General features: G+C 41.5%; 2 protein-coding genes across 3 annotated transcripts; one reads left to right on the top strand and one right to left on the bottom strand.

Annotated features, from left to right (window-relative positions):
• The first annotated feature begins 13 nt into the window (after nt 1–13).
• On the top strand, nt 14–8,004 carry apba2a (amyloid beta (A4) precursor protein-binding, family A, member 2a). Of its 2 annotated transcripts, none has more exons than XM_079567320.1 (12): nt 14–171; nt 1,553–2,692; nt 3,406–3,480; nt 3,564–3,603; nt 3,691–3,836; nt 4,371–4,457; nt 4,571–4,756; nt 5,056–5,235; nt 6,158–6,370; nt 6,629–6,748; nt 6,842–6,982; nt 7,304–8,004. In XM_079567320.1, exons 2-12 carry the CDS (start codon nt 1,583–1,585, stop codon nt 7,373–7,375), a joined length of 2,370 nt encoding a protein of 789 aa, XP_079423446.1. In that variant the 5' UTR covers nt 14–171; nt 1,553–1,582; the 3' UTR covers nt 7,376–8,004. The 2 variants fall into 2 exon arrangements, with proteins under 2 accessions (XP_079423446.1, XP_079423445.1); XM_079567319.1 differs by having other exon boundaries at nt 3,664–3,836.
• A 653-nt stretch (nt 8,005–8,657) lies between these two features.
• duox2 (dual oxidase 2) lies at nt 8,658–11,832 on the bottom strand (the record flags this gene model as incomplete). The annotated part of the gene is made up of 8 exons (XM_079567558.1): nt 11,771–11,832; nt 11,238–11,416; nt 11,094–11,151; nt 10,636–10,770; nt 10,165–10,372; nt 9,833–10,047; nt 9,182–9,363; nt 8,658–8,669 (listed from the first exon to the last, which is right to left on the bottom strand). Exons 2-8 carry the CDS (start codon nt 11,382–11,384, stop codon nt 8,658–8,660), a joined length of 957 nt encoding a protein of 318 aa, XP_079423684.1. The 5' UTR covers nt 11,385–11,416; nt 11,771–11,832.
• Between the last annotated feature and the right edge of the window lie 610 nt (nt 11,833–12,442).

Genomic DNA, 12,442 nt, shown 5'->3' with positions numbered 1-12,442 from the left:
TCCACGTTTGAGGTGTAATTCTTTCTCTACACATGTTCCTGGGTTGCTGCGCTGTGCAGCTTTTATTCCAAAACGTCCACCACCTCCACCCGCCGGAGAGCCATCTGATGTGACAACACACGGGCGTTTTTTGGGGGAAAGGAGGAGGCTGCGACACCGGGACTCATGTTGGTAAGACATGCATGCCTTATATCATATACTTGAACAATATGAACCGATCCAAAAAGACAGAATCTTATGGCAGAAATGGGGACAAAGATGCTAGATGTGCTCCTCCTTTGTAGCCCATTCAACATCAGCCCAGCGGAGTCAGCATGGTGCAGTCTGATGCTAAGAACCAAGGTCGACATGAATTGCTGCAGCTGCAGAGGCAGAATAATGAAATGTTTCACATGGTTAGAGGAGCAGCGAGAGCACGTCTGGCTTTGTACCATCAATGTGAGCTTATATTACACCTCGCAACTGTTTGTCCGGTTTTGTGATCGATTGTAGCCAGATGGGAATGCGATGTCCACTCGTGAGGAAACTGGAGCAGCCACAACAACCAGCCCTCCCTGCAGCTGCGGTAAAACTTTGGCCTAATGAGCTTTCAGTCAGCGTCACTGTCAACATATTTTACAGCCATTTTTTTTGTCTGACCAAATGAAATCCCCTTTTCTTATTGTCTGCATAACATGATCATAATCAGGGATGTTTGTAAACACATCGGAGGCAGGTTTGTTTTCATGAAGCTATGGTGAGCCTTTGTCCATTGCCATGAAACGTCCAACACAAGTCCAACAATAAAGACTATATCATAATTATGTTGTAATTTAGTAATAAGGCAGTGTACTCCAGGCTTAAGTGAGGTGTAACAGGAAAGGTATTTTCCTGCTATCGTCATGGAAGGAAAGGCAAAAAGAAACAAGACATTGTTATGGACATAATTCAGTTTTCAGATGATAATGATGTGCCGAATACAATCCTTTTCATTATTCCCCTTTATGGTAAAATCTCTATTCCCTGGCTCTTTCAGACACATGACACAGAATATATAAAAGCAATGAAGGCAATTAAGACACAACAGTGTGACGGATGACACAAAGACACCATCAAATGCATAATTACATTAGGCAAATTATTCCTGGGGAATATGATCAACAGATACTTGCAAACATGATATAATCTTTTCTCCTTTTCCTTCAGTGTTGATGTACCCGCCGACAATCACCAGCCTCTGTAAATGATTGTATCCTCCCTTTGTTTATCTGTCGCACTATTTCCTAATTCCGTGATTTCATCCCATAAATTCATTTACCAATGCAGTACTTTAACATATTTGATTTCAATGTGTCAATCTTCTAATGACCTTATTCCTGATCTTATTTATCATTGTTCTTTCCTCCTACAGTGAATAGAACGTCATCAGCTACTATTTCTTGTGCTGTGTCCTGTTTCTACTTTCTCCAGGCTTGATAACAATTGGCTCACGTTTATGTTATATATCTTTTAAAAAAGAATTCTTAAAATAACAGAATTTTTTTCCTTGTTTTTTTTAAATTTTTTATTACAGGACTGAGAGCAGCGGGTCTTAGGGCCAACTATGGCTCATGTAAAGAGGCCAGGACCCACTTCAACAGCTCCCGGCCCTTCAGTCAGTCTTGCGACTAGACAAACTAACCAAGAGACCAACCAATGTCTGGAAAGGCAGGAGTGTGAATCAATCAAATGTGCTTCAAAGGATGTCCAAAATGATCAGCTGACTGTCCCTCAACGCCATTATACCCCCTGTGTCCCCGGTCCCGAAGACATGGAGGACACTGGGTCTGAGTATGACAATGTTGGTTCAGACGTCGAGCAAGATTATGATGAGGTCCTGCACTTACCAAGAGAGGGCGCTGTGGACATGAGGTACTACAAGCAGTACTGTCCCGAGGAGGCTGGCTATTTAAAGCACCATGCAGTGACTGAGAATATTAATGAGAACAGTGGTGCGGCAGGAGCAGCCCAAGACACCCAGGTAAATCAGCCATCACAACCACAAAGTCAGCCTTGCAAACCAGAACGCAGATCGATCCAGAGTGGCTCAAATGTTCGGGCTGCTGCAAAATGCAATGTAGGAAAAGGCCAGGAAAATAGCTATTTTTTCAATGACGGAGACGACATCGAAGAAGTGCTTGTGGGTGTGAAATTTATAGAAGATTTAGAGGAGCAAGAGCCAAACACTTCTCAGATGGGGGAGACGCGAGAGTGCACTAAAAATGAATCTGTGGTTGAAACGGACAGAGGAGCAAGGAGCCAGAAAATTCCCGAATTAAATAAAAAGTCAGACAATATTAAAGAGAAAAGCAGTAAAGGCAGGGGGAGAAAGGGAAATGGAGAGCACATGGAAAATACTATTGGAAAACCAGGTAGCACCATCAGTTCAGATCCACGCCCGAGAAGCAACCACAAGCGGACTAGAGCCAGGCCGAGCTCTGATAATAATAAGCCACATCCTCCTCCACCTCCTCGGCATCCCCATCCCCCGCCTCAGCCACCTGCCACTGCCCTGAAAAGAGAGGCACTCTCCTGCAGAGAGCCACCTCCGGTCCCCAGCAGTCAGGACAGTGCACCCCGGGTCACCAAACCGGCCCTGGCACTTCACCAAACCGCAGAACAGCAGGGCGAGCATCTGGAGGAGAGGCAGAGAGAGCCGGAGGCAACACAGCAGGTATGATTGTAAAGAGAGGGGAGTGGCTCAGAGATTCTCAAACTGTAAAGATCAACCTAAAAATATGAGTTTCCAAGTGCAATCTTTCTTTTTTGTTTTGTTTATTCCCTTGTATTAAGCTAATCATTAGTCATAGTATCCTGTAGGAGTGTATTGTAGTAATAGTTTTGGTCTCGTAGTTACCTGCTATTCAGCTGGTCGTAGTTGGAAGGCCAAATAGATTCTTGGCGTGTTTTTCTTTTTATTCTGGGTGTCTTTGCTGTTAAAAACAAGAAAACTCAAAGAATGTGTCTTTTTAGTATGAGCAGCCTTACATCCCCTCAGACCTGACTTTAAACCTGTTTGGGAGACGAACATCACCAACTTGTCTCTATGGAGATGTCGCTGCTTTTCTTTGACTATGGGTAGCCAAACATTAGGTTAAAATAATTGACACCCTCTATATGCGAAATGCTTTATTGATATGATAATTAGCTGCAAAAGTAGCATTACCGGTGTGTAGCTGAGCCTCAAGAGCGTGTTTAGCATTTGTTTATTTTCAGTAAGTGCAAACCCCCTGTAACCTGCAATGTTCCGCATTGTGGCTTTAAGAAACAAGCCTAGATACTCCCACAGTTTGTAAACACAGTAAGCAAAGGCAAATGGTGTCACATCTATCAACCTCTTTGTATTTATTTATGCTGAGTTATGATGCACTGCTTTACTATATACAGGTACCAGATGAAGAAACAAGCACAGCGGTAAAACCTGAGCCCTCACCGCCAGCTGAGGAGAATGAGAGTCCAAAAGTAGGCAAAAGAAAATGTTATTACATTTGTGAATCGGTAAAAATTCATTAACTTTACATTCATTATATGTTGCATTTTTGTAGCTAACACAAGAAGCACCTTTATTTCCCTGCTTTGAGGATGGTAATTATCTATAGATTTAGCAGTCTTGTGGTGCTTTTTCTATTTCACCAATTTGCACAGTGTACTTTGTTTTGTTCACACGTGCAGTCCCAGGGCCCTGTGAACCAGAGGACCTCATCGATGGGATCATATTTGCTGCTAACTACCTGGGCTGCACTCCGGTGCTGTCCGACAAAAACCCCACCAAGTCAGTGCGCATGTCCCAAGCCCAGGAAGCCGTTAATCACATCAAGGTAGCATTTCTTTTTGGGGAGACAGTCAGAAATTATTTTGTTTCAGCCTGGCGCCTTTTGTTCCCAGGACCCCAAAACGTGTTTTTATGAGACCTTTTCACACACTATAATGACACACACATACATCTTTGTTACAGGATTATGAAATTTGGTCAATATCAATATCTTGAGATCATGGGGATAATTATTAAATTGCACCATTGGGTCTGGAAGTTTTACTCTTTCCAACATTAAACCATTTTTTTTATTTTTTTATAACCGTTAAATTACATTTTGTGTATACTGAAGTTTTTGTTAGTTAATGGGCTTTTCTGAAATAGTAGAAGCCATTTTTGGAGCCACCAATTTTGACACCTGTATTACAAAGTAAACAATTTTGGTCTACTACTTAGCCTTTATTTCAGACAGTATTATATTTTTGCCAGAAGGGAGTGCTATTGTTTTCCAGTTTGTTTAGGTGTGTTTTTTCTCCCTGCTTTAGTCAGATCAGCAATATCTGGTATGCTAACACAGTGTGTGTTTTTATTTTCAAAGAGCCAGGATGAGGACTCCCAAATGATGACAGAAGTTGATTTATTTATTTCTACTAAAGCTGTCAAAGTGCTCAACGCTGACACACAGGTTTGCATCATATCTGAATACCCAAACAATATTATATAGTATTTTTCTCCGGATAATACAAATCTTGCTAATTTACTTACACATGTTCAAAATGTTAATTGTCTTTGATACAGGAGACGATGATGGACAGTGCCTTGCGTACCATTTCATACATAGCTGACATTGGAAATATTGTGGTTGTAATGGCACGAACCCCAATTTCCCAATCTTCATCGGAACAGCTGTCAGAATGTCCTGTCTCGACAAAAGAAGCCAAAAATCAGTACAGGATGATCTGCTATGTTTTTGAGTCTGAAGATGTGAGTCCGTTTGTTTTAGATGCTACACTTTTTTCTTTTTTTTCCTTTATTGTTGATGTTTTGCAACTGATGTCACAGTCTTGGAAGGACAATTTACAAACACGCCTACTGAACTTGATCACCTTTTGTTGACTAATGCGGGTTCACAGTAGTATACTTGACTACTCAATAACCACTGATATCATAACATTGCATGACTTCAACAAAAGGAGATCCCTCTTTGCATTCATGGAATACATCTTGGCCGCCACGCTTCTGTACAGTGCTCCATAAATTGCTTTTCTTTCCCATTCCCATAGGCACAGCTCATTGCACAGTCCATCGGCCAGGCTTTCAGTGTGGCCTACAGAGAGTTCCTCCGGGCCAACGGCATCAACCCGACAGACCTGAGCCAGAAACAATACAGTGACATCATCAACTCCCAGGAGATGTACCACGATGACCTTGTCCACTTCTCAAACTCTGACAACTGTAAAGAGGTGTGGCATTTCTTATTCTACCACACAGCTGAAGGAACACTTTCTTTATAGCAGTTCGAGTACTGATTTAATTTGATTTATCACTTGGAATTACTTTTGAAGCAGGGGGAGGGAAAGGGAAAGTAAGTAAGTAAATAAGTGCTTTATTTGTCATTGTCAAAGCGCACAACGAAATAGTGCGCAGGTATTAGTCCTGAGCCGCTTTGACTGACCTGACCAGCATGTTTTTAGAGGTCGGGAAACCGTAGCAGGAGGAAAAGGTGTCTGCCTTCAGTGCTCCTCCTGGGTTGGACCCTGTTTCAGAGCGTGGTGTCAGCTCCTCCACCTTCCTCCTCTTTCACCATCTTCTAAGAAGTGATTAGCAGCAGTTAATGTGTTTCATTCTCCAGTGAACGAACATTGGCCAGAACAATAGAAGGCAAATGTGGCTAAGCTGTGAGTCTCGCCCGGATACCTCCTCATTTGTCCCTTCCTTGTTTCCTGTAGCTCCTTTTGTGACGCCTCCATTGTGCTGCAGGTGTGAGGGCCTCTTGGTGCCTCTTCAGTGTCTCAGAAGTAGAAATTTGTAGGTCTCAAATGTCTTAAGGTCATTAGCCAGCTTTTTATGTACTTTTAAAAAGTGGCTTTCTTCAGGACCATTATGGACCCTCTGCAGTGAAAAAATCCACTGAACCCCACAAAAACACGGCAAAGACATACAAAAGTATCCGGTGAAACAATGTGGAACACAGAAACTACAGATACAGTTTGCAAAAAAGAAAAAAAAAATGGAGCTGTAGAGAGGGAGGTTGCTGCCTGTTCAACTTCCTATTTCAGTCAGTTGGACCTGGGATAAATTGAGACTTCTATTCTTATAAAACCAAATAAAATTACTCAATACTGTAAACCACAGCTTTAACATGTATTTGTGTGTGTGCTGCAGTTGTACATAGAGAAACTGAAAGGGGAGATCCTCGGTGTGGTGATTGTGGAGTCTGGTTGGGGCTCTATTTTACCCACTGTGATCTTGGCCGGGATGTTGAACAGTGGCCCTGCTGCGCGCTCTGGAAAACTCAGTGTGGGAGACCAGATCATGTCCATAAATGACACTAGTCTGGTCGGGCTGCCGCTCGCCACCTGCCAAGGCATCATCAAGGTACCGGTGCACAGAACATACTTTTCACAGGCTTTCTGCATTATAGTGTAAAACTAAACACACAGAATTTAAAATGTCTGTAATGAAAGTACTATTAATGATTAAAAGGGGTGTATGATATAAATTGTAATTGTGGTGCAGCCAAAATCATGCATACCACATTTTATAACACGCTAGAATTATTTTTGTCTTTTGAAACAGTCACAAGCAAAGTGAATTTCGCTGTGTTTAGTTCTGTTTGGTAAATCTGTATTGTAGGGCCTGAAAAATCATGTCAAAGTAAAGCTGAGTATTGTGAGCTGCCCTCCTGTCACCACTGTCCTCATAAAACGACCTGATCTGAAGTTTCAACTCGGCTTCAGTGTCCAGAACGGCATTGTGAGTGAGCTCCTGACTATAAACCTGCCTCCACTGACACAATATCGAGTTACAGTATATCACTTGACTTCAACATACGTCTTGTGACTTCAGATCTGCAGCCTGATGAGGGGTGGCATAGCCGAGCGAGGCGGCGTTCGCGTTGGCCACAGAATCATAGAAATAAACGGTCAGAGTGTTGTTGCCATGGCACACGAGAAGATCGTTCAAACCCTGTCTGTCTCCGTGGGTGAGGTAAGAGCGGCTCGTGCCACAGGACGGCAATTTTCACTGATTACTGCACCACACAAAGACTCAGGGGGTTTAAAAGCCCTCAGGCACCACCAAAAACGCAGTTAAATCAGTACGGCAATTCGCAATACTGATGAGATTTGTGCTGTTTTATTGTCACTTTCTGTCTGTACTGTTATACTCTGTTTGAAGTTGATTGTACATGTGTTTCTATCTGGTATCTGGCATGCATTTACTTTTGTTTTTTATGTTGACTTGTATGCTTTGTCTGGGATGATATTTCAGTGCGATTGTTGACAGCATAATCTTGTGTTCCACTCTCAGATCAACATGAAGACTATGCCCGCTGTGATGTTCAGATTGCTGACAGGACAGGAGACTCCAGTCTACATTTAGAGACCTGTCCCGCTTCATACAGGATGAGGAACAGGAACAGTTGGCTCTGTGGGTGAATTTATACTAGTATTATTTCATTTTCAGCCTCTTGCTGCAATGCTGTAAGAACACCCAGTTCTCATTTCGGGTTTTACCTTGAATCACATCTTCATAATGGCCTTATTATGTGAATACTTAATACTCCGTGTGCAGTGTAGTTTGTGACTTTCAGTGCTGAAGAGAAGTAGCTTTAAGGTCATGATTATTTTCCTATGAAGAGATAAATGATAAGTACATTTATTTTTATTTAATCATTTTTATAATGTGTATGCAGTCAATATGTAAATGTCATGTAAATATTTTCAGTTACTCAAGGACTTGGAAGGCCATATAACTTCAATACTATATGCATGTTGTTATCGCCGACCGGGGATTTGCCAACTTCCGTGTTACATTAGTATCTACTATGATCAAACAACTGGTACAGAAATAACATGTGGGCGGTGTGGATGTGTCACTGAAGGCCAAAGATCCATCTACTCTCAAAGACTTGCAGTATTAGATCAATAACCTTTACCAGAGCAAACACGAATGTACATTACTGAATGAATGTAATGTCCAAATAAAGTAAGAACACAGCCACTCTGCTACATGCTTGTTTTTTGTTTTGTTTTTTTATTTATAAAAAAACCCTTACAATTCAACAAAGCACACTAGTTTAGCACCTGCTACCACAATACGTTGACTTCACGTGACATTACAACATTTTGCCTATAGTTTCAGATGGTTCCACAGGTATTACAGAGATTACACCTGTGTGCTTGGCTTCTAATAATAAAGCCTTTTTAATCAGGTTTTAATATCTCTGTAATTCCACGGTTTATCCACATGAAACAAAAACGGGCATAAAGTTCAATGTTGGCAAACATGGAATACGCAGGTTTGATGCCCATTAATGCAGCAAACGGTGGTGATAGTTCTGGTTATGTGGATTCCGTTCCCAAGAAAAACAAGGCGGTGTTACATTTGTGAAATTTGTGGTACCGCCCTTTTGACCACGAGTCTAGATTAGAACTTGTTCAAGAGTTTAACATTTGCAATGACAAAGTACACACACATATTTACAGTAACATAGCATTTTCCTATATAAATACAACCATATACAAAAACAGTACGCGTAACATTCACAGGCTCAGGTGAAACACAAGAAAACATGAATAAAAATTTCCTTCAATGTCCTCAGCAGTTGCTTTTTGTTTTTTTCAAGTATTCTGGGTGGAATGAGAAGGCGATTGGACATTGGTCATATGTGCCCCTGAAACAGAAAACACAATCAACATCATGTCATTGTGGTGCAGCAGAAGGAGGATTACAAGATTATTAAAAAGTTAATTACCACATGTTCACTCAAACGTTGTTGTTCAGTCTAATCAGTGTTAATGTATGAAGTTAGTTAAAGCTATATTGTGTATCATTAGGTTATATTTTACAGTATATACATTTACACTAAAGGCTGATAAACATGCTAGCGATACCAAACGGGCTTCCACTGGTCAACTAGACCATGCTATTTTTTGCAATGTGATATCAGAGCTTGAAAGAGGACCAAATGTATTTAAACCTAAAGTTTGGGTAAGTTAAAGCAAAGCAGCAAATTCTCCAAGTAGAGAAAGTGATGTCCCACTCCCTGCAAGGTTTACATCAGTCAGGTCTGATTAGGGGTAAGCTCACTTGCAGTAAAGATGCATGTTTTATGAAGTATTTTTTATTAGCAAAACAAAACCTATAAGGAGATGAATACTAGGATTGTTTTGTGAGTTGACTTACTTTGGATGTAGCTGGTGTGACGATAACTCGATCCAGAAACGCAGTGTTAAAATATCCCTCACTGAACAAACTGTCATCGTCTTCGTCTCCATCCACACCAGCACTGAACGCCTCCTTTATCTTGTCCGGTATGAAAACATACAACGCTACGACCAGAAGCCCAATCATGGCACACAGAAGACCTGCAAAAAAAATACATTCAAGTTTGCTCGAGTTTGATGAAAACAATTGTATATTAATTACTTCTACGAACAACTTTAGAGAAAATATGAATATCAGCTGCTTCGCTGTTGGACATTTGTACATTGCATATGCTTGTCTGTTTCACGGTTTGATATCTGTCTCAATGATTGTTATATTGTTCTTCTGTTTGATTAAATTAGAAATCTTGTGATCTGGGAAGCCTTGTGATGCAGCTGAAAGTTAAATTGAATCAAACTGACTAGTCGCTGTAGCGGCTTTGGCCTCTATCTGAAAGGATAGTGGCTTAAACATCAAATATTGTCACTGAGTCATGGATAAGACACCTCAGTCACCTTACCACTAGTGCACTAGTGCGTGCGCATGAGTGTGTGATTCCCTTATGCACAGAGCTTTGAGTGCCTGTGTTAATGTTTTTTTCCAGAATACTACAATTAGCTTTATAAATACCTGTAGCCAGGGCCAGCCAAAATGAATGGCTGTACTCCGTCACAAGGGAATTGGTGCCGATGGAGAAGACGCACTCAGGAGCGTTCTTGATGGTGGAGAAGGAGGCGATGGAGAAGAAGATGCAAACGGCAGTGGCCAGCATCATGTACCCGCCGTACAGTACCACGGGCATCGAGAAGAGGATGTTCGACAGGATCCAGCAGCAAAATGCAGTCCTGCAAAAGATATGGTTAGCAGGATGTCAAGCAGTGTTTTTTTTGTTTTGTTCCTGCACAGAGTAAAAAGAGAACTCATTTGTTTCAGTAGTTTACATAGCTATACATGAGTTTTACCATAGGATTGCAGAGGCGTAGCGTCCAGAGTATTTGTATTGATAGAAGAGGCCACATGGACTGTTTAGGGTGAACTTTTCGACGATGTACAGGATAGGGTCAGGTAGGCCTCTTAGCAGGGCGTCCTCATACTCGTGGTCCATAGTGTCATGCCAGCTGAATATCTCATTGTAGTTGATTGTTTCGTTGAATTGCACCACAGGATTTCCTAAGATCAAGAAAACAAGTCCATGACTTACATAATGCTAACTATACAGTGGTTAACTTAAGCAATGGTCTTGTTGCTTGATGCAACTGGAAATAAAAGTAGAAGTCATGTGAAAGGTTATACACAAAAAAAATAAAAAAAATAATTAGGCATTTGAACAAATCCCAAACCCCCCTCCAAACACATTACGACAAACCTCTGGTGAGAATACTCAGGTGTTTTGTTTTTGTTGTGTTGATTTAGTAGTAAGAAGCGTGACGCACCTCTGAGTGTAACATTGATCCCGTAGAGGCCCACATGTAAGCCGATGTCAGCATTAACCACTGCGTTGCTGAAAGACTTGTAGGTGGCATTAGTGGTCATTCTGGCTTCGGCCCAGTCACTAGTGAAGTTAAGGGCTGCAGAGAAGACAACGTCCAAACAAACACACGAATGCATGAGCACACTTTGTAATGAGCGTTAAAGAGTACATGTACTTGGGTTGACTCTATGAATAAAAGTGACTTCTAGCAGTATACATTTTCGCTGTGCAGACCGGTGTATTTTTTACATTATATCTTTTGGACCTGCACCTGCAAGTCTGTTCCAATACATTTTTGTGTCCAAAGTTTCCTCTCCTTTTTCACAGGACTGTATCAATACTAGAACAGCTGTTAATCAAGCAATATTACTTTCAAACAACAGCCACTACCCTCGTCCGATAAACAAAAAACAAACTTACCTACTATTACAACGCCTATGAACAAGCTGGTGAGTATCCGGACCATCCAAAACAGCCTCTAACCGTGCAAAAAGACATCAATATCAGATCATTGAATGAAAAACCTTATAGCATGCATGAGTTGGGTTTGCAGCTTGCACTTACAGACTTCCCACGTATTCCTGGCAGGATAATAAGGAGACTCAATGCGAGCACAACAAAAACCAGTATAACAGTGATCAAGCGTCCACTGAAGATGAACGAGGTCCTTTGTCGCCGGTAGAATGGGTAAATGTCATCGTAGAAACTCATCTTAGTTCCTTCACTTTGCGTCGCCGCTCGGACTAGATAGTGCAACAGAGAAGACAGTGTTAGCGGCAGGGATCTCCATTACCTTTAGATCCTGAGATTAAATGTATCTATTCTTTTGAAGGAGAAGAGGTGGCACACTGGCATAATAGCAACCTTGCAACATCTCCCATGGCAAGTGTTACAACGTGCGACAAAACATGATCTGGTACAGGTGACATATGCAATACAGACATGCATGTGGAGATTCAAAACACTATGTTGAGATTAAAATGGCTTCATTGTTAAAAGATGCAAAGAAGCTAGTCCGTCACACAGTCGTACAAGGCAGCAGCATCAAAACAAGTGTATATCAAGTAGGTCAGACACCTTTTCAGCCATGGTCTTACCTGTTGGTTCAAAAAATCGATGCTGTGAAGAGTTTGTCTGTGCCTCTTTTATACCCGCTGGACCGTTGTGTCCGGAGTAGGAGGATGCACTGAGTGGACTTCTGAGGCAAAGGAGGTGTGACCCACGAGAGATAACCATTCCCATTCGGGCACTAGGGTCAAGTTGTGAAAAAGATGATTTAGCTGTACTCAGTTTCTTACCAGCACCTGAGCTCCTTCATACTGTGAGTAACACCTTTTTATTAATGTTGTTTTATAATTATAGAAATTTAAAATATATATATATATATATGTAATTGTATTGCATGCTTTACATTTAAAACTCATCTCACAACAGCAACAATAAAACAACAACAGTTTGAGACATGTTTTAACAGGAGCTCAGCTGTTTGTTACCTGCTTTAGGAGCTCTCCACTGACCTCGCTGTGTCGACTGACTTCAGAAGCATCTCGCGCATCAATGGCTTGGCGTAGATTGCTTTGGAGTGTCTGCGCAGTGACTGGTTTCGTGCTCAAAGTTGTCCACTGTAAGTGATAAAAGATTTGACGTGAAATTTCAGCAAACTAAGAATAATCATAATTTCAAACTCCACCTGGCAGTTTCGTGCAGTGAGGGGGCATGGGAAGTCCCTCGCTTTGATGGTTGGTATAACAGTCTGGCGTGTCCCAAAC

This window comes from Gobius niger (assembly GCF_951799975.1).
Source record: "Gobius niger genome assembly, chromosome: 12".
Lineage (NCBI taxonomy): Eukaryota > Metazoa > Chordata > Actinopteri > Gobiiformes > Gobiidae > Gobius > Gobius niger.
The sequence above is the reverse complement of the archived record's forward strand: the minus strand, read 5'-3'. Positions and strand labels throughout refer to the sequence as shown.

Excerpts from the sequence above, each read along its gene's own strand:
- apba2a (XM_079567319.1), top strand. The coding sequence starts at position 1,583 with ATGGCTCATGTAAAGAGGCCAGGACCCACTTCAACAGCTCCCGGCCCT. Across the intron at positions 3,481-3,563 it reads AGGAGAATGAGAGTCCAAAA|CTAACACAAGAAGCACCTTT; the intron begins GTAGGCAAAAGA and ends GCATTTTTGTAG. Across the intron at positions 3,837-4,370 it reads AAGCCGTTAATCACATCAAG|AGCCAGGATGAGGACTCCCA; the intron begins GTAGCATTTCTT and ends TTATTTTCAAAG.